This window comes from Streptopelia decaocto, assembly GCF_964273445.1.
Source record: "Streptopelia decaocto genome assembly, chromosome: 6".
Classification (NCBI taxonomy): domain Eukaryota; kingdom Metazoa; phylum Chordata; class Aves; order Columbiformes; family Columbidae; genus Streptopelia; species Streptopelia decaocto.
In genome coordinates this window covers 56,863,934-56,886,636 of record NC_138660.1, presented here as the reverse complement: position 1 = coordinate 56,886,636, position 22,703 = coordinate 56,863,934, and the positions used below count along the sequence as shown (strand labels likewise).

Here is a 22,703-nt window from a genome sequence, read left to right as displayed (position 1 = left end):
TGAGCTGCTCAAACAATGCAGCAGAGGAAAAGATTGAATCTTTTAAGGGATCAGGGAGCATGAAAACCAAAAGCAGAAAACGTGCTCCTGGAAAGAATTAAAGATTAAGATTAGCACGCTGACAGGACAGAGTTTCATCTGAATTTAGGGCCTGATCTTCCCCCCCCAAAGAACACAACAAAACCCCTTCCTGCGACCCACGAGGCAATCACAGCCTTCTGCTCTAAACGCTCACCTGGAACGTGCCAGGAATGCAAACAGAATAATCCATGTGCTGCGGAGACCTGGCACGACTTGTCACCCAATACAAACGACTCCCTGTGCCCATTAGTCAATTATAGAGGCCAGGGATCTATAGGAATGAAATTAAAAAGAAGTATTTGCTGAAAATTAAAACCCAGGAGATTAATTCTCACTGCAAGTAATAGTGAGCCAAAGAGAGAAAGAAACCCAAGAAAAAAAGATAACGGGTATCGTCAAGCAAAAACAATTGAGGGAAAAAAATTGCAAGCTACAGAAAGTCAAGAACTTATAATGAACGGTACTTTCCATGGTAATATAAATTAGTAAGAGGCACTTGGCAGCCCACATACCTGCACAGAAAAACGGTAAACACTTTCACAGGAGCTACCAAAGGCTTTGCAGGAACTTCTAGAAATGTCGAACAGTCGAACTCTCTTCGCAAAGCAGCAGCTTTCCTCATCAGACCCATCCAGACCTCCTCAGACCCACACAGCCTGGTACCGGGGCACACTGTCCTAACCTGGGACACGACCACCACTCTGTCTGGAGTCCACACTAATATAAGATCCCTGCGAAGGTAGTTCGGAATGTATCACCCAAGGACACACAGATGCTGCAGCACATCATACTGTTCCCTTGGCACCTCTTTTATGACCTTTAGCTGCACTATGGGCCCGGAGAGGATGCTGGAGGATGTTTTAAATTAAGTACTGAATGCTTTATATTAAATCTTAGCTCGCTCACTCTTCATTGCAGTCTGAAAAGCAGCAGTGTTGGAGATTCACAGTTAATGAGCAATTCTAGGCAAAACCCATGGAATACGCATAGTCAGGATGAAACAGCCACGAGCCCAGGCTCGTACACCCGAGCACTACAGCAGGTGTTAGCTAAACGCTCTGCATTTCTGAATTAATGTAATACACCAGACTAAGTGGGTTTATATTAGGAACTGAGAGCTTACCTAAAAAGGGAATTTTTTTCAGACTGGCATAGCACTTCCTGCATGGTCACTCTTGCAGTAAAATAAAAGGGCTTTAATGTGAATTAGCATTAACCACACAGACAGGTTATGACAGAGACAGGAGGAAGGTATTGAAAAATCCATGCTGCAAATGCACAGTTTGCCCATATAAACTACACCCACAGAAGGACCATGCTGTCAGCGTTACAATTACAAAGTGCTCCTGATGGATCCCTGGCTCAGCTTCCCCAGCCCAGCTGAAACAGAGCCCCCGCTGCCCCCAGGCTGGCACCCACCTCAGCACATCCACCCCCCAGCCGCCCCTGCCCTTCACCTTCAAGGCAACTGGAGAAAAAGACAGAAATGCCAGACACCAAAAATCTGCTCAGATGGAAGAGGTCACATCAGTGCAAGAGCAGCCCTCCTTTCTTCTTCCTTTTTTCTCTCCCCATTAGATCTGGTCATTTTTATTCTCAATTTCAAAGCTTTTCATCAGCTTTAAAATTCAACTACAAGAAAGGAAGATGAGTAGACTTATTCTCTTAAATAAATCCTGCTTCTGATCAGCTTTATAGGAGATAAGGTAGAAAACTAAAGAGCAAAATGCCACTTAATGCCATCTGTACCAGTGGCCTTATTTCTGAAATTCCTCCCTGCTATTTCAAGGCATTTACAAATTCATTTATGACTATGTGTATAGGTAAAGCTTTTCTGTATCAAAGCATTAGGAAGTTAGAAGTCTGGGAAAGAAGATTTTATCTAAAAGGCAGATAATCACAGAAATTGGGGAAAATCCCATAAAAGACAACCACTCATTAGCTTTGGCTGTTTCCTGAGCCAACACATGTTCAGATGAATAGCCTTGAAAGGGCTGCTTCACCAGCCAAATTATGGTCCTACCTTTATGCTACGTGTCATGGGATTGCACCAACAACTAAGTATTGGGGATGGGGACTACAAGAACGACACACAGGACACACAAAACAGACTACAAGAATGACACACAAAAGCAGAAAAAAATGGGATTAAACCCAACCAGAAATTAGTCAGACATTTTAACCAGATGGCATTTCCTCTTCCTAGCAGTCTGATGTGCTAAAGCCAAGCACACGCGCTATGACAGCAGATGGAAATCACACAGCTTTGTTTATGTTTGGGACCTACAAGTAAAGGGAATCATGCAATTTGAGCAGGGAATAATTACCCAAGGCCAAAGAAATGGGTGCTTTTTTTGAAACTACAAGTCCACAATTGTGCAGGAGTTATAGTCAGTAAAAAATCTGAAATAATTCAGTAACAGGAAAGCTCAGGCTTGTTCACTAAATCCCATTTGGAATGGAAATAAAATAGTTTCAACCTTTTTTGCCACATGCTCAATGCTGCACCTGACCACAATGCATTTTATAACCTGACAAACACATTTTCTTCTCTTCAAAGCCATTCATTTTGCTTACTTTCCCCTTCCACTTCACCCAAACTAGTTACACTCAAGTTATATCAGTCCTTGGCCACTCCATGATCTATCACAAAACCTACTCAAGAAGGCTAGAAGATAACTTTATTATTGATTACTCTTCAAAGCCAGACCTCGGGGCATCACGAACTAGGACTGAAGCTTTGTCTGCCTATAAAACAAGTAACAAAAATTTCATCTTCATTTAAGCAGTAATTTCATCTTATTGTGTTCCCAGGCACATCCCTTTGTACCTTTTACTTGCCACCATAAGGGCTTGCCAAGAGTTTCTATGAGTCTGCGAGACGCAGTGGCTCCGAGGCACAGACACTGCCTGTCCATCTGTCTGTCCATGCAGCACACACCAGCTTCCCTGCACCCCAACCTGCTATTACAGTTCACAGCATCTGAACTCCAAGATGCACAAAAGGACAACTTTCTTTTTTGCAGACATCTTAAGCTTTCAACTCCCTATGAAGCCCTTCCATTTTCAAAATTTCTATCAGCCTCCTACTAAAAATAATTCAATAATAGTCCTCACTTGCTTACATGCCCACCCCAATAGCATCTGAATGCATTAAATGAAGAACACTCATTTGTGCTACTGTAGCATTTTTCCCTTCAAAGATCTCCAAACATTGACTAATGAATCAGGCAATATTTACCCAGTTGCCTGGAAAACAGATACACCTTTTTTAACAGCACAAAATAACAAGAAGTGAATCATTGGCAGAGCCAGGAACAGAAGCTGGGACTCTCAGCTCCCATTAATGTGGCATCTCCCCAAACACGAGTCTCAAAACACTTGCTCATAAGATGACTGATCCATCTCTGGGACACTCCGAAGATTTACCAACATGCAATGTCATGCTCTATCATTGCTACCAGTTACTTGAGTTAGCCTCAGAAACAAAGCACCAGATACCACGGGAAGGAAATAAATATATGAAAGGTAGCAAAAAGTGCTCTGTTCAAACTGACAGCAACAAAAAGTAGCCATCACACAGAACACAGCATTTTACCAGCCATCATTAATTCGATGTTCTGTCATCTCTCACACCACTGTTCATTCAGCATCAAACGCCTTAGCAAGGACTTCCTAATTAAATCATAGAAAGGCTAGAATAAAACATATTTTTGTGACATTGTTTGTAGGTCTTTTATTCACAATTGAAATAGCCTCATGTTTAATTGGGTACAGAGCCACATATGCTATCTCAGCACACAGAAGCAGTGACCACTTCAGTGCCACAAGCAAATATCATGCCGCCCCTTCATCTCTGGCAGGAGGCAACGATCTGCGCGCACAAACTGGCCGAAATCTCCTGTGAGCAAGGACCTTATCTGCAATACCGCACGCAGAGGTGTCCCCGAGTGTGCTGTGCTCGCCATGGCCCTGTGCCAGCCTGGCACCAACGCCGGTGAGCCTCACCACGCAGCCATGGCAGGAACCTGGCGCTTCCCAGCCCTGCGGCTCCTAAGCCCAGCACGCTGGCACTCCTGCTATCCTGCTGCAAAGTGGCAAGTTAAGTGGCAACCTCTTTTACTCCACACTAATTGTCTCAGCAAGAAGCCAAGTCTTTCCCCACGTTATGCTGAAAAACTAACCTACTTGGTCTCCCGGAGAGCACTCAACCTGGAACTGAAAGCTCAAGTTCAACCTTTGCCTCATACCACAGACCTAACAAAAGCCGAGGCCAAGGAGCGTGGTTTCCATGTAACGTAGCAATCCAGGCAGCCTGCTTCCAGCCACAAACCTGCGCTCCCCTCCGCTGTATGAAATACAGAACACACTGCTGAGGTTTAGCAGTCCATAATGATTCCCACCAGTGAAGCAGTACGCTCTTGCTTTCTCCTGAAAATGAGGGGAAGAAGGAGAATAACAAGAAATAAAAAGAAAAGCACCGCCAATAAAGAAAAAGAAAAGAAAAAGACTGCCGTCATCGCCACAGGGAAGCAGAGACACACACCACAACTCTGCATGCACGCCAGCCTTGCCAACGCTTGGATCTGAAGGCAAGAAGTCCGCTGCAGTGGGATGCAAAGAGCAAAGCCAAAATTCCCTGCTAAATATTGCTGCCAAACAAGCCATTTCTTGTCAATATTTGTAAAACAAATTGAGCCTGTGCTGTAAATATCCCTGCATCTGTGCGCTGTTTGTTTCGGCATGAAGACTTGCAAATAAGCTCCAGAGTATACTTGCAACGGGAGAACAGCTTGAGTGACTCTGGCAGGACTCAGCTGCTCAGGCCCCACAACTGGCCCTTTGTGACCGGCGGCAGACGGCAACACTGCAGCCTCTCTCATGTTATCGCTGCAATGAGGTGGGCAGCAGTTTGCAGTCACCTGAATAAAAAAGAGAAAAGGCAAAAGAAAAAAAGCTTTCAAGGCAAAAATAATTGTTTACAAGTTACCTCAACACTACAAGATCATCTTCAGAATGCTTTAAAGGTTTAACAAAAACTGCACAAAACTTGGTTAAGCTCAAACCTTTTTTGTTCTTTGCATATATCGAGACTTCCTTTGGCACGAGCCAGTCTTCCAGCTCACCTTGCCCCTGAGGCAAGTTTACAAATACTGTTGTGACATCTCTCTGAAGAAGGGAGGGATAGAAGAGACATCTCTGACAAACACCCAGCTGAAGTTGGACAGATCACCTATTTTTTCCAGGTTCTACCCAAACGAGTGATCTGAAAGGAAGTGCTGCTCAACCATCACAGAGAGAATTACAGCTATTGCCACGAAACAGCACCCTATTTACTGCCTGTCACTCGGCAAGTGACAATCTGTGATTTTACTGGCATCAAAGCAAATTTTGGGAATCTACAAATTTTTTCCCAGGTCTCCCAGTCTCTTACAGCATGACCTTCACCAGGCTGCTTCCCTCTCTGGAAACAACTCCCCTTTCATTATGAATAGGAAACTTAAATATTTCCCCACCACGGTCAGAGGAAAGGCACTGCAAGTACCAAGCTAACTACAGAATGTATTAAAGCACTACCTGGAGGAGGCTTTAAAATACATTTCTTGCAAGTAACTTCCATAACAAAGTTTGGTTTAGATGACAACATTTGGAAAGGGACAGCATAGCAGGGTTTGATGAACTGAAATTTATTTTACAGCAAAAACAAACAACACATTTCCACCCCCATCACTCACAAACTCAGGAGCAGAGACCAGCCCATTGAACTAAGTGGCAAAACTTCTCTGGATTTCAAATTGAAGTTTGAAAAAAATCTTTCCTTCTCCAACCCAGAACTCAAATAAATGCTGGAGATGGTTATTGCTTAGTTGTATTATAGCAGCATTTTGAAGGGACAGATGAACGGCTTCATCATTCCAGCAGTTGTACACATGTGCCACGTGCACACACATACACACAGTGAGCACTAAGTCCCCCAGGACAGAGGCAGTCTAAAACCAAAAGGGAAATAAAAGCCATTTAAACTAGTGACCATTCCACAGTCGCAAATGGGGCCGATTAGAAACTAAAGCCAAGAAGCTGGCCCAGTATCCTATTTTCTAGCCATCATTACTGACAACCAAAAATTGTTATTCAGTGCTTCTGTTAGAAAAGGAGACTGGATTTCAGGGGTATGTCAGATCTCCACACAACCTTCTTCTCGTCAGTCAATCCCATTTATTTGCTGGCTTTTCAGCAGGTGGGAAGTGGTATGGGTTTCACTGACCATGAGAAACAGCCCTGTTTTCTGCCCGCTGATGGCTTGGAACACCATCCCCATCAGATGAACAGAGATGAAAGTGTCTGTGCATTCGGACGAGCCCAGCAGAATGCAAACAGGAGGCAGAAGCAGAGAACTCCAAGGGAAAGGTACCTGCCTGGTGGCAGGGGGAGAGCAACACAGGTTAACCAACAACAAAAGCATCTTAACTTTCATTTACCAATGGCTGCCTCTGGGTCACTGCTTGATGGACAGAGGCTGGTTTCAAAAATATAATTTTAAGGGAGCCACATGATTTTTCAGAGCTGACTTAGATTTGTGCACAGCATACAATTTGTTTATCCTATGGCAATTCAGCCAAACACACAAGTAGGCAGCAAGTCGTCGTCTGCAGTGCAGGAAGGGCAATTTGCCACCTGCAGGCAAAGCTCTCGAAGCTGCAGAGGCAGAGAGGCACTACAATACACATGCTAAAAACACAGGCAATATGTTATTGAGCGGAACCACAGTGGAGGCTTTTAAATCTGCAAACTAGAAAGTACATACCTGTTCATTCCTCCCCACAAAAACAACCACTTACAAAAACAAGTTTCCCTGCCTTCACATTAAAAATTGCCATGAACCTGTGCAAGCAGAGAGGAAGTTCTTTAAAAGAAAGTACATTTTACTTAGAAACACATATGGCTGGATGCTTCAAAACCAAGCAAACAGCCATACTGCTCGTGCAACATTTGCTGTTGGAGCAGAACTGCATTGCCCTCCAGCTGAGGCGCAACATGTGGGATTCCTCCTCCCCCGGCTTGTGGGAAAGCCAGAGCAGAGTTTCCGTGCTTCATGCTCTCCATGAAAGGCGATGCTAGCTGGGGTCTCAAGCTTCAGGCTGAAAAACATACTGTCAGAGAAGTGACAACAGCCCTAAGGAAAAAATGACTGCCCACCGGTCTGAAGGAAGGAGAAGATGGCAAGATGCAACCTCTCAACAGCTATGAAGAAACTGCACAGAATGATGTGGGTTCAGTTACAGGCAAAAAGTTACAGAGGCAGCAAAAAAAGCTAAGTCAGCAATAAAAGCCAAAAAGGGAGAGGGGGGAAAAAAAGGAGAAAACCAGTGTGACACATACCCACAGTCTATCCAGCTTATAGTACCTCGTCCTTTCACCTCCTGGGCCACGCTGGACAGTAACCTGAGTGAGCTTTCCGCAGCAGCAGCTGGAAAACAAAACAATAATAAAAATAAATCAACAAACAATGATGCATTCCTTTGTTCTAAAGCACTGGAAGAACATTTTGTCTAATTTGAAGAAACCAGTATGAGAGGGATCAGTAAAATCTTCCGTAAACTAGAAGGAATGCTGGCTGCAGCTGAAGTTGGGAGGCTCCTTCCCTCTAACCCCCCTGAAATAACACACTGAAATTCATACCCCCAGGCACACTCCCTGACCTACATTTCTGGAGCTATACTGTGTCCTCTCCTGAAAACCAGCTTCCATCCCAATATGACCTTTTTCCTGTAGCTGGGCATTAATTGATTTGTACTACTGCCACTAATTACAGCAACTTCATTTGGAACCTTCATCAGCTGTAAGGGCAAGTCATTCAGTATCTCTGCCTGTCTCAATTCTACCCCTGTCATACACAGAAAATAAACACGCTGTTATTCTCAGAATAATCCCAGGAGATACCCAAACCAACAGTCGTGAGATGATCCAAACTATTAGCAGAAAGCACCTAGAAAAGGCCCTTCCAAGAACTGGCTGTATTCAACTGAGATTTTTATAACGCCATGCCACATGTATAGATTTTGCAAAACACTTTTCACTCCAAAACAGTCTTATAAATGGTATTAAAAATAAACACAGAAATAAAATGGGACAGGAGCTCAGGAGCGAAAAATACAGACATTCAAACAAGTATCAATTCCCCTGAAAAATCTAACAGAGACTGTTTCCTACCTTGCTAAACAGAAAATAGAAACCCAGAGCCTCTTGCAGATCTATTTAAACTGCTGCTGCTCCACAACTACTTCAACTAATTGAATATAAGAATGGCTATATTGGGTCACATTTAATGCCCCTATAGACCAGTATCTTGACATTTGAGAACACTGAGGGCCTATATAGGTCAGAGTACAGAAGCAAAGCCAGCGACTAGTGATGGCCCCTCAAATAATCTCTAAGCCTCCACAGTTTTTATCTCAACGATCTCCTCAGCCAGAAACAGCTCCTTTGTATCCAACAGCCTTTGCTTAGGACTGATGCTGTCAGAGATGCCAGCCCACTCACATTAGCTCTCAAGAAACTCTCCCATACTCATAACATGCAACTGCCACCTCGCTTCAACACAGGGACATAGACACATAGAGGAATTTTTTTGCATGTGCATAGAGTGGAAAAATTTGACAAACACCCTTTAAAAAATCAGGATTCAGGATAGGACAAACTTGTCCCCAAAGACTCGCTAGTTGAGCAGCCCTGGCAGGATACCCCGCTGGTAGGGTGAACTGAACATCTCCTGTAAATGAGGACATCTTCCAAAACTAATGAATTTTCTGCACGAGATAGAAACACGCATTTAGTTTTGCTCAGCTGAGAAGCAAAGCCTTTCTTCCAGCAATATGACCAGATGCTGGCCAACATCTCACCACAGCTGGGGGATGTGTACCTGGGATAAAAATTGCACCTCCAAATTCCTCTCTCTTTTTTTGCCCTCCCCTCTTTCTGAGTGATGGATAGGCAAGAGATTTCTAACTGTGCAAGGATCACTGTTCTAGGAAGAAACATTAATCCCACAGTCAGCTTTGCATGCAATGGTTTAGACCACTAAAACCAACCAATTAAATAACTAATACAGAAAAAAAGAAATCTCCACAACACAGCTTTTGAACAATGCCCATAGGGCAACATTTATTTGATGAGTGTCAGAGCTGAAGTGTTCTGGTTGTGCTTCTAAAAATGAAAGCAACCACCACTTAAAATATTAGGCGTAAAAAGAAAATTTTCCCTTTAAAAAGCTGAATAATACAGATGTCTTTTTTATCTAAAGTGCTTCTTTCAAAATCAAAAGCGTTAGAAACTCTTTTATGACTTTCACTTTGAACCTGTTACTACAAAACCATTTGGCCAAGTTTGAGCACTCAAAGTTCCCCAGTATAGCAAAACACAAACATTTTAACAAAAAATAAGTCACATATTTAATTTTAACTGTTTCAGAATAAGCATATCTTTAGGAAATAAAGTTAATTATCAGAGCACCTGCACATTCTTGTCTGCAAAATTCTCTGATATTGGGAGAGGGAGGATACTGTGTCACCATATACTGCTTCAGTTTGGCACACTATAAACTCAAAGCAGCTCTAGAAACATCACTGTGTTTAACTGAGATAAGACCTTTGCAACAGCTCAGAAAGGACCCAACCCCCAAACAAAGCACTATCCTGTATTGTTTGTCTGCAGGAAGGAAAAGGAAGCAACAACAAAAACAACACAGCACTGAGGAAAATTATCTTAGCGACACATTTTGCTTCTTGCTGTCCAATGACTTCCACATCCACAACAGCATTCTGCACTTGCATACAGAGCTTAAAGACTGTTTCTTCATTTTACATGTTGTCTCACAACACACCATACCAACACAAACAAGGCGACAATGGAGAAAAAGTACAGTAGGAGCAGAACAGAGTAAAAGGAAGAGCAAACAGGTAAGAGCAAGAGAGAATAGCCAGAAAGGAGCGTGAATGAGGGAGAAGACAGGAAAGAGATTTAAGGGGACAGGTGGCATAATGTTAAATGAGCCATTTCTCCCTCTCACACAAGCAGCTCATTTTTTATTTTTATATTTTGTTAATTACAGTTGAAAGACAACCATGGGACACCCAAAGCTGTCAGAAGCAGAGATGGATTGATTTCAGTACTATAACTATTCATTAAGCCTTTCAGTGTCACCAGGAAATCGAAACTTGCAAACTACTGCGATAAACACAGCAGAAAGCTCTGGCTGATAGCTATTATGAGCAGCCGGTTTTGGAGACAAAGCCAGAATAAAGTACATTTTTGCCAATGTGACAGAGCAATTAAAAGACCAAATTGAGATTACTCCAATCTTGAAACATCAGGAGTGTCTGAGTTAGAACAAAGGACACGGGTCCTGAAGAAGCCTTTGTAGTCACGCAGAAGCACCTTGCAGTCACGTAAGAAAACACTAAAGAGGTGCAAGTAAGGAACAAGGGGTTCATCATCTGAGCATGGACACAGGTAACAGAACACACACACACACTCGGTCAAACACACAAACCCTGCTGGGCACAAAGGGCTGTGACATCAAAAAAAAAAAAGGAGGACTTACCAGATTTGGAATATAGCACTAGTACATTATTCCGTGTCCTGAGAAGCTTCTTAAAATCCTTGTGTTCACTGATTTTTTCTATGAGTGGAGACACCTTCAACGAGTACACAAATGCCGGCAAGAACACCTGCAGACACACAAAGCCAGAAGCATCAGTAACAGCTTCCATGCTGAGAAATAAAATACAAACTGCTTTTGAAATTGCCTTGACCTTTTTCCATAATCTTGAGACACACTGCCTTAAACAAGCTATCATATCAACTTCATCAGCAAAAGCCAAAACAAAAATAAATAAAATAAAAGCCATACACATGACTTATCGTAACTGGACCAACATGACTCCCAGCAAGTATCCTTAAGCAGAACGATGAGATAAACACAACATCAAGAAATATGGTTTTAGTTAAGAAGCCACCCCCTTTAAAAGTTTGTTCCCTAGACAGATAATCAGATAAAAATTCTTATGTAAATTTAATATACTGTAACAAGAGAAGCAGAAAATTAGCACTTTGAGAGCACTCTTGTCCCCAGATTTCAGAATGCTCAGTGCACTCGATAGAGCACTTCGATATCCCACCGAAGACAGTGAGAGCCGTGAAGTTAAAATAACTAACCCATGCTGACAGAGTAGATGAAGGAAATGAAAACAGAATTTGCAAGTAATTCAGCATCCGCCTTACAGCACTAACAACCACAATCCTCTCCCACCAGCCTGTGGGACTGGGCTTCAGGGTCCCACAGGCCACACTGCACCTCACACACACATGGGGCCTTGGCCACAAGAACAAGTTTGCCTTCCACTGGCCACATGGAAGACACAGCATCTAATCTGGCTGCATCTCAGTTCTGCATTTTTGCAAATAGATTATGTTTTTGTTGCATCTTTTGGTTTATTTAAATCACGACTGCTCCAGAGCAGAGCCTGTCTTTTATTCTACCATAAAGTAAAACTCCTATCAAAATATGACCATAACCTCGGTTGGTGCCTTCACTGCTCATTTGTACTGCAATAATCTTCAATAATAATCATAATCTTATCCATCATGCTATGCTGCCTCTGTTCTGCACTGTACTGAATTCATACTAATGGAATGATTATGGGAAGCTTAGCTGGAGAAATTCACTAGTTTACATTCACCTTACAATAAAACCTTAGCACTTAATTGCTTGGCTAAAAGCTCTAGCTCATTTGCCTAACACACACACAAGAGGTTCAACGTTTTCTTAATTACAGAACTAATTTTGATCATGTCTCATTCCAACTGGGCTGGAAAATGTGTCCAGAGTAGATGTGAAGAAGTAAGAGGCTGTTCTTGCACCCCATGTATTACAGACTGCAGCATTCAAAACAGGGCACTAAGCCAATCAAAGTCAGAACACGCAGCCCCAGGCACTACAGTTCATTACAAATTCAGCTATTTGCAAACACCATGTCACTGAGGCACAGAAACAAAACCTGCACCTACAAAACATATTTTGTAAGTGCCTGAAGTTTCTACATGCGGGAAAGGGGAGGAGGAGTTTTGGGGTACAGAGGGGAGAGGCTGAGCTGAACCGAGGATCATCCCCAAAATAACCTCAGAACACATTTGGGAATTCAAAGTTCCTGGAAGATACACCTTTAACATAAAATATAAAAGCACAACAGGTCGCGCAGGCATAGAATGAACAAGTTATCGCACTCCACAGGCAGGATTCCCACCACCAAGCCCAGATGGTCAAACTGTGAGAAGGGAGAAAGCACATTATTAGCAAGTCAGCCCCCACCTTCAGCATAAACGTCCTTGATGCTTCAATTCAACCAACAGACTCACAGTCTCCTAAATCCAGATGTCCAGAGCTCAGCCTTCCTACTTCAGGCTGATGCCTGTGAATCATTTGTGTATTTTCCGAGATAAATACATGGTGTTGCCAATCAAAGTAGACAAATATAGTTGTTCTAAATGGGGTGACACAGAGACGCAAATTCCTGCTCAAAACTCATCGCAATCAGAGGCTGTACAGGAGGGATTAATCTAACATTGACTTATGAGCAGATCTCTTTAATCCAAAGTAGTTTTTTAAAAACTTTTTCCTTCACCTCAACTTTTTTAACTATCCAAGTGTCCTAAAGTTTTACTTATGTCTTGAGTTATAGAAGGCTAAACCGTAAACTTCACTGAAACCAAGGCTGAACACAGCAGGGAAAAAGGGAAACTACAGGCTGCTTTTTTTAGAAGCTTTCTTCATTTAGAAAACTGGACTCAAATAAGGATATTCTAGCCTATGAACTCACTGCCATAAAGAAAGAATTTGACTAAAAAAGCCACAAAGGCCATTTTCAATGTGACACCAAATGGTATTATGAACGTTGTTTAAAGCATCTGTACAGTTCTACCGATAGGTTGGAAGCACATGTATTTCATGTATTTTCCAGATGGAAAGGCTGTTTAGCCAATTTCAGTGATGGTTTTTTTCCTTATAATGGCGGAGCTATAAACCTCTTGAAAAACTGGATTTTGGAAATAGCGACAGGTTTAACTACTGCCTTGTTGGTGTTGCCACTAACAGAAAACTCACTACACTGGTGGAACAGCAGGTGCTTGAAGGGAGACACATGTCATGTTGCACATATCCACTGTTACTTTGCCCAGTTCCTCCCTAGGTTTTAAATCAATACACATTACTCATTTTTCTGCATTATTACTACAGCAGCTCTCTCCAATCCTATAGTTTAGACCAAAACCCACCGGGAAGGGCATAGTGCATATAAGAGCACCAGCCGTCCCTACTCAATAAATCATCATCTCCCTTTAATTAAGATTAATGGTGCAGCCTTTCCTGGTTATAAAACCCCCGAAGTCCAAGTTGCAGGCATTGAGTTGGACAGAGATGCCCTGACTGCACATCCGAGGCAGTCACAGCAATACTGGGAGGTTATCGGCTGAGCTGAGAAGTCCACCACCTTCCAATATGTATTTTCACTACATGGTGTTTGCAAACTGATAAGAATTAAGTAGTTCCACACTCTCCAGCTTTCTCCCACTGAAATCACTGAAGACCCTACCCAGGAATAAATGAGAGGCCGGTTTATCGGTAAACCTCTTAAAGAACCTTCGCTACCAGCTCCACCGAAGACAAGTGATGCCGAGCAGAGGTTTCCACCTGATGCCAGTCCCAGCCTGCTCCAGAGCCAATGCTGAGATGACCGTACCAGCAACTACAGCCTCACCGGGGCTACAGCCAGTAGTGCTGGCAACAGAACGAAATTAAGAGGATGGGAAAAGAGAATCCTACGGAGGCAGATACACACTCTTCTTCTCCACAGAAAACCAGGCTCGTATTCCTGCACAGCCCACAGGCAAAGCAGCAGCAAAGACAAGGCTTATTTGCATGTACTGTGTTACAGGACTTTAATTGTGAGATATGACTCAGGTAGATTTATTCCAGACACGTTGCAAAAGTCTTTGCAGGGGAGTTCATCAGCCAGGTGCTGTCCGATCAAGCACACTGCTTCTTGTTGAAATCCAGGGCACAACAGGAGATGAGCTCACATTAAAAAAAAAAGAGGTCAAGAAAGGTGACAGTCCCTCCTGGGCAGGAAGCCTCTTTTCATATGCGTCAGGAAGTGCTACATTCACACATATGGAACTCTATAAATAAGAAACAAGCTAAACTCTCTTGTCACTTAAGGATCTGAAAGCTTTAAAATCTATTCACAACCACCACTGAAAAGTTAAGAAACACTCCAAACATTTTTCTCAAGAAGCTGTCTACCTTGGTACCTGCTAAAGCAGAAGGCATACTAGGACCAACAGATGCAGCATCTGTGCCACCCCTGCCCTGCGACAGTTATGGTGACGAGAAACCGCAATAAAAATGAGGGAAGGTCTATTTTACTTCATGCCGTGTTTGCACAATGCGTAGCATAACAAGTCCTCACCCATGGCTGGCTCGGTGGGCTGCAACCAGTGCAGCGGTCACCTGGTGTCCTTGGATGCAGGAAACTTTGGTGGAGACCTTCAGCAAAAGGCAGACTACACGTGGCAGACTATGAAATGCAAATCCGGTAGCGCTTCCAGTCTGCAGATTTTCCCCAGCTCAAGATCTCAATCTGAATTTATTTTCACAGAATTTTTATGGCGTAGGTCGCACATCAGTCACGTGGCTGTAGTGTCTGATCTAAGATGCAAGAAGGATTCTCAAGTACAACATAAGTGAACCCAAACCCTCGAGACAGTCAACCCAAAACTGCTGAGAGACACTGCTATTTGAGCACAAGGTACAAAACCACATGTGCTCTGCTCTTCAAATCAAAGTATGTATTTAAATACATAATCTTGCAAGTGAGGTGGAAGAAGTCTGATCAGCCATAAAGGTTTAATTCCGCCCCCCCCACCTCCACTCTCCAGCAATTCCTTGCAGAGCTGCCAAACATATGCAAGTGTTAAAGAGCAGCAAAACACCCCACAACCCCTCTTCCTCAGAACTGATACCCAAGAAACATTTGAGCTTTTACAAACCCAGAGGCAATGAGAGTTACATGCAAATAACTATTTGCTAATTTTACTTCCAGGACTGACACTATTAAAAAAATGTGGTCATCCCTCAGGCCTTGTTTTCTCAAAATCATCAAGGAACTGAGAAAGCCGGGATTATTTCTCAAGTTTTTACTCTTTTCTGAATCTCATTTCAGCATGAAAAAAGGGAATAGCTTTCAAGCAGCCACAATAACATATTTTCATGTTTTACATTTTATTATTCAAATTAAATGTGATACATGCTTAACTGCTGTTTCCACAGAACCCAGTTCAATTTATGAGTTCCTCCCCACAAAAGCCTTGTGACAGCACAGTCTCTTGCTAAGGATAAGCAGCATGTCTGGAGAATATTTTTTTTTACTTATATTAAATCAAGAGCAATGAAAACACATCGTTTTAAAAACAAGAAAATACAAAACAAAATTAAATAAGGAGGCACTATCAGAGGAGTCACATTGTACACTGGACAGAAAAACTATTTCCTATTGAGCCTATTTCCAGCTCGAGAGCATGAAAAAACACATTTCCCTGGACACAAATTAGGCATAAATATAATATAAACGGATACAGGGCTGAAAGAGTGCTTAGGTGCCTGAATCCACATGTCAACGTACAGTTTTTATGTCCACACTAACACATGTATAATTAGGTAGACAATTTGCACACTATTCATCAAGAATAGCTGGGGCTGACACGAACAACGCTGATTCCAGCACAACTGCTGCTTGGCAGGGACGCAGCTTCACACTCGACCACAATTTCAAAAGCCCATTTTTCAGCAAGTCATTGACTTTGATTTCTGTCTTAGCTTAACCACCCACTGATGTCATTCTCGTTTTGGGACAACAGCATTCAACCCACTGTAAATATGATCAATGAGCAACCCTGCACATATGAAACAGATTGTGTCTGACAAGGCATTTTATGGGAACATAGCTGAAAAGCAAACCTGCCTCAGAATTCCAAGCAGTAATGGAGATGACTGAATTTAATATAATAATTAATTTCTTTAGTAGGGGACCAGTTCACATTCTAAAAAAGTATCTCCCCTGCTACACTAAAATGGGGGAGGAATGGGATGACACGAGCAAGAAATCCCAAGAACAAGACTGAATCTCACCTTCCCTTTCCTACTCAGTTCCCAAAATGAAGCCTGGGGTGAAATGCACACTTAACTTCAGAACATGGATTTGAAGGAACATCTCTGTATTGCAGTGATGGAGGTTTATAAACTGCAGGTCAGCCAATAGCATAGTCAGGTCCTGGGGTGCAGGGGGTGTGCACATACTGAAAATACCAGGTCTAAATCATCTCCAGACAAGCACAAGAGAGAAAAAGATCTGTTGCTCCCTTCCCCCCAATTTGTTCTCCCTTAAAAATACAAGATGTTCAAATCCAAAGCCCCCCTGTTTACAACAATCACAGTTTGACTGCAGATGTTTTATCTTCCTTGTTCATCATACAAACAACTCTTGACCTTGTGCAATAATTGCTTGCTTTTCACTCACAAGCCCTCCCTCTGCTGCTATTTACATTCAGGGTTGTGCTGCTTTGATCACTGAGCCATTTGTAACAAATGCCTTCCAAGATGGATAGTGATAAGTAGGACAGTCCCCTGTTTTCATTCATGATTAATATCCAAAATAGCTGTAGAAACATTTTAATCAAATCAGATGAGGGGAAACGGGTTATCTCTCTTATCCAAAGGTACCTCTAGGAAGCCTGCTAAGAATTTATGATGTGAATGAGAGAAGAGAAAGGGTAGCACTTGGGTCTCAGGCTTCAGGGGTCACAACTGAAGTAGCCCAGGCAACCCTGCTGGGACCACAACACTATCTTCTCCCAACCACATCTTCAGGGGTTCACAAACTGCAACCGAGGTGCAGCACATCATCTGCGGCTGATCCGAAAAGTCACCTGTGGGCTCAGTGGGGAGCAGAGACTCCAGGGCCCGCAGCAGCGTGGGACAGCCAGGTGAGGAGAGCTCCAGCAGATACACCAGAAGACCAACGGCTTCTGCGTTGGAATACCGACAGCATCAGAAAAACACAGGTTTGCCCCACATTTGCAGACACTCCCATTAAACACTTCTTGGGTTATGTTCATTTCCCATGAGCTCCAGGGAAGAATTACATTCTTACTCTGCATATAATCCAAATCAATTAAGTCTCACCTCTAGCCATTCAAGGAATAAAAACAACAAAGCACTGCTGACATTTTATTGTGGTGGTTATATCTGCAAGAGGCAAGTGTCATGTCTTCTTTTGTTCATGAAAGAAGGCAAATTAAAATCCTGACACAGAGTGTCTTGGTATTCTTTAACTTAGGGTGAAGAATGTTACAAATAAGGCGTTCCACTTAATGGAGTACTTGCTATGTTCACTTTCCAAATATAGAAGATAACAAAAAATACCATGGAGACGTCAAGATTTGACTAGACTCTACTGTTCATATTGTTCTTAAACAGTGGGTTTTAAGGAACATAAGCTACAGGCATAATAGTCGATACTAAGGGCTATTCTTACAGGCTGTGTGTAGCCAACTAATTGTATGGTTTATCACTGGTTTTCAAAAGCTTAGTGAAGGAAAACCTGTGCAACTATTAACTAATTAACAACTGACTATAATAGGGTCAATTACTAATGCTGAAAAAGAACTTTCTCCTTATTATGAATGTGAAGCTCACTCTCTCTCCAAGGCAGGCATTGGTGCAATATATATTAAACCAGCTGTTGATGAAATAATATTTCTGATATCACTTCTGAACGAGCGCATTTGGATGACTTCAGAAGCTAAGACCAGGAGCAAAGCATATGCAACATAATCCCCCACTAAAAATCGGGTTTTGGTATAGTTTAAAGAAGTATCACCTACTAAAAGAGCACACAGGAGATGCTATAAAAAGAAGACAAAAAAACACTATTAATGGGACTTACAAAGAAGAGAGGGTGAAAAATAACACCTGAAAATCCTTAGCACTTTATACGGCACTTGTTATCTTCAAAGCATTGCACAAATATTAACTAATTAATCCTCACATTTTTCTGCCAGGCGATAGGAGAGGAAGCTTAATTTACATAGCTAAAGTAAGAGTCACACAGAAAAGCAGCAATCTCCAAGACACAAAAGGGAGGCAGCATCACAACAAGTGGGCACACACCTGACCCTAGATCCACATGCTCACCGAGTGCCATCTTCTGAAAAGTGAGGAGGGTTAGAGAAAGAGCCAATTTGCAATCACTTAGCAAATATGTCATATGACTATAAACCCAAAGACGACAGACAGGACATCATCAAAGCAGCCACAAATGACCTTTGCTCTCTGTGTTCTGCAAGCACACAAATCACAGCGACCTCCACGAATGCTACCAGCTATTCTGAGCTAGCTAAGTGTCAAAACTTAACACCTGCTTTGCTATCACAATTTTTGCCATTCAAGAGCCTGAAAAGGTGGCGGGACCAAGGTAAACGATAACTTACTTCCAAAACAATCCTGTCCACTTCAAGAAATCCAAGGCAATGCTAGCTTGTGATTCTGGTTGCAAATTGCATTGTGTTCTCCTGTCCACAGATCTCAAAACACAACTCTCAAAGGCAAGTCTCATTACCTTCATTTTACTGAAACAAAGGAAACTGCATCACCAAAAAGCAGAAGAAACGGTCAACAACAGAACAAGCACCACTTCAGTCACCAGTTGCTCATAATGTTGTGAACATACCCCTGCGCAGAAACACCACTTTTGATGACCACACCACACTTGTGGCAATATCCCAGGCCCTCTGAAGTCAACAGGCATTTTGGCACCAAAGCCAATAGATTCAGAACATCACTCCGTAAGGTACAGAGCTGAGTAACAAAACCAGTCCTGAAAGCCAAGGTTTGATTTGGGAAGGGCACCTGAGGTGGCAGAGCACGGCCCACATCACAAGTTTCACAAATCCATATTTTGAAGAGGGAACAGATGAAGCAGGAGTGGGGCAGAGGGACAGCAAAGAAGGGATTTGCCTCTGCAGCAAACCCTTCCCAAAGCAGCCGCTGTAGTACAAACGGTAACTGGATGGGAAGAGGCATTCCCAAATTCAAGCCCAAATGCCACCACAGGAAACAGCATCCAAGCCCTGCAGAGAAGCAGCGCTCACGCCCTGCCTAAAAACTCACCAGAGGCAAAGCCACCGCTGCCACGCTGCAGGACCACCTGCAACACAGAGGGAGAGCCACATCTAGGTCCTCCCCACAGGCCTGGATACACAAGTCTGTGTCAGTGCTCACTGCTGCATTCCCATGACGTTACCGGGACTTGAGGAGATGGAAGCCTGAAATGTTCCTTCAAGCCTGTCTTTGAGGCACCGGATTTGAATGGCACCAGGTCAAGAAGCCTGCTTCCCAATGGCTGCAAGTCAGCCAGACTCTCTTGACTCAGTTTCTCTGTCATTAAGTCAGCACTCAGAAGACGAACTGATCTTTGCCACCTAAGCCTGAGATAACATTCACCAGTGTTTGCAAAGCAAACAAGTCCCAGATGTGTAATCCTGTTGGCAGCAGCAGCTGGCCTCTGTGAGGGACAGGACAGTACTTGGTATATCAGAGGAAATGCAAATCCACCTTGGTGAGAAACTCCTCAATGCCTTTAACAGTTAATTCAGTCCTTTGAGCATGAGATATAGTCAACCACTTGACACACCAAATAGGGAAGTATCTCTAAAGTTAAACCAAAACTTCCCTATGACTCTCCAACTCATTCAAGAAATAAAACTTTACAGTAGGCAGAGATCACCGCAGCATTTTCCTCACGTGTGTCTCACATTAAGTGATGCAGAAGATAACTTAACATCTTCCATTAGAAGATACTGAGGTGTTTTCTTCATTCAGATCTGTAGCTTTCTTTTTACAAGTGCAGGAAGCCTTACAGAGATAAGGACTTCAATTCTCGGAAGCCACCTCCAAATTTGGGTCCTACTTTAAAAGTGAGCCCTATTTTCTGGAGCACTATGCATGCACGACTCTAGCTGCTGTTCCAGGTGCATTGCGAGCTCTCAGCACTTCCAGGAAAATTAAAAATAATAATAATAATAATGTGTGGGTACATAAAAAACAACAGGCTGGAAGGAAAGACAATGTCCTCGTTAACCTCTGTCCTACCAATCAGCTGGCATTACCTATGCTTTAAATTTGCACACTGAGAACGTCCTGATTTAACAGCCTCCCTGACTTTGCAAACATTGACTCAAGAAAAATTTAAAAGCAGGTTTTCCAATGTCACAGCTGTAGGCTAGTTTTTTAATCCTGGTGTACAGCGAGTTACATATTTCAAGATGAAAAATCACACCTTCAAGTGCAAGATAATGCAAATTGGAAGAAATAATTTAAACTACTTGTACACAGCAAAGGGGAAAGAATTAGCTGAATCAACAGCTCAATGAAGACATCTGCTCAGCATGCAGCATCACAGAGCAAATAAAATGCTGGGGCAAATTCAGAAGGGGAAGAGAGAATAATGTGGATAAATTATAATGGCTTTGTATAATTTCACTGACAACGGCAGGCTCACTCTGCTCATCTCAAAGACACCAACTCTGCAATACAAAAGGTCCAAAAAAGGGCAACTAGAATAGTTAGGAACAGATTCACACGAAGAAGGCTGGAAAAAAACCCACCTTTTAACCTACAGAAAGAAATCACAGAAAAATACTTACATTAACATAAAATGAATGTTACAGTAAGATACGATCTGACAGTTGCAGTGGACACGGAAGGAAATACCACAAATAACTCCACATGTCTAGTCATTTTAAATGAAGGAAAAATTCAGTCCACGTGTAACTCCACTCAATCCACAATATACACTTAATCTGAGGAATACGCTGCCACAAGTATCATCGAGCAAAGTACTGTGTATATTAAAGATGAGCCACAGGCAAAAAAAAAACCCCAGACTAAGACCTCTCCAACATTTTAGGAAGAGTTCAGCCTGACTTCAGTTTCACTTGAAATCAATAAATAAATAGCAGATACCAGAGGTCTGTGCTTCTAGATGAATCTTAGAGCAAAATAAAAATTGTGCAGCATGCACAGCGTTTCTTTTCCCCCCTCCTGGATGAGCTGATAGCTGGGCCCCTGCCAGGGGCAAAAGCCTATATCACGCAGGGCCGATGCTTTCCATCCCAAAATGGCAATTCTAATATTAATACAGAATAAGCACAAGGAAATTAGCAATTCCACACTGGATTTGTATGAATTAGATAAGCACTCCTAGGTCATGCATTTCCGAATACATTTCAGATCACGCGTGCGTAAAAAAACTAACATAATTTTTCATTAATTATTAACTCTATTTGTCCAGGCAGAAGGAAGAACTGTAGCTCATGCCAATAAAGTAAATAAAGGAGCACTGCTTTAAAGCATGCCTTCGCCAATCTTTTGAGCTATTTATGCTAAATTCTATGGATAAGAAAATAGAAAATCGGACTTTAAAATATTTCTGTAGGTCTCGGAGTCTCCCTGAGGTAAGGGGTGTTCCACTTGGTGTTAATTTCAGCGAAACATACCCAGATCGTCCGGAACGCACTAAGATGGAGAGCGCCACATTGGCGGGAGGCACAGGCAGGGGCGGCGGGGCTGCCCACGGCCACCCGCGCACAGGTGCACAAAGCCGAGCGCGGCAGCTCTGCTGCGGCAGAGCCAGCGCCGAGGGAACCTCTGCCGCCGCGGCACCGATTTGCACGTGAAACTTGGGAACGAAGCGCCCGCCGGTCCGAGTCCCCGGGGGCCGGTGCCGGCCGGGGCTCCAGCCCGCAGCCGCGGGGAGACGCCGCCGCACGCCGGGGTGGGTTTTCTCTAGGTGTTGGGGTTTTTTTTTGCGAAAGGGAGGGAGTGAAAGCAGCACACGCCTGAGGGCAGGGGAACACCCGGGAGCAGAGCTGCCGGAGCCCAGCCATGCCGGGCTGTGCCGAGCGCGCCCGGAGCGGCGGCGGGTGCGGCCGGCGGGGGTAGCCGCCGCGCCCAGCCCGAGGGGCCCGTCCCGCTCCCAACTTTCCCCCAACTCCTCCGGCCGCGCCCAGCGCCCCCGTTCCGTCCCGGCCCCGGGAAAGGAGAACACCCCGCGCACCGCCCCCCGCCGCCCCGGGGCGCGCCCGCCGCCACTCACCGCCAGGCCGAGCAGCAGCAGCGGGAGCCGCCCGCAGCGCCGCGCAGCCCCCGCGCCCTGCCCCGGCACAGCCATCGCCGCCGAGCCGGACCCGCTCCGGACCCGCCGCCGCCGCTGCGGGCTCCTGCCACGTCTGGCGGCGCAGGCGCGTCCGCCGCTACCGCCCGCCCGCGCGGCGGCATGACGGGGCTTGTAGTCCGGCCCGCCGCTCCGCTCCGGGGGCTGCTCATCCCCCCGCCGGTGTGAGCGGCTCCCGCAGGGATCCGGCGCAGGGCAAAAGAAAAACAAAACAAACACCCCGAAGTACTGCCAGCAACCACCACTTAAAACGTAATGTCCGACCAATGTCTTTCAACA

The 22,703-nt window shown here is 43.8% G+C and overlaps 1 protein-coding gene across 1 annotated transcript in view; it reads right to left on the bottom strand.

The window, feature by feature from the left end:
* PDIA5 (protein disulfide isomerase family A member 5) overlaps positions 1–22,476 on the bottom strand; it is a 101,754-nt gene extending 79,278 nt beyond the window's left edge. The window contains exons 1-3 of the mRNA XM_082055909.1: positions 22,347–22,476; positions 10,682–10,808; positions 7,462–7,549 (exon numbers count right to left, since the gene is read on the bottom strand). Coding sequence (XP_081912035.1) covers positions 7,462–7,549; positions 10,682–10,808; positions 22,347–22,421 — 290 coding nt within the window. The 5' untranslated portion in view covers positions 22,422–22,476. The remainder of the gene's footprint in view (positions 1–7,461; positions 7,550–10,681; positions 10,809–22,346) is intronic.
* Between the last annotated feature and the right edge of the window lie 227 nt (positions 22,477–22,703).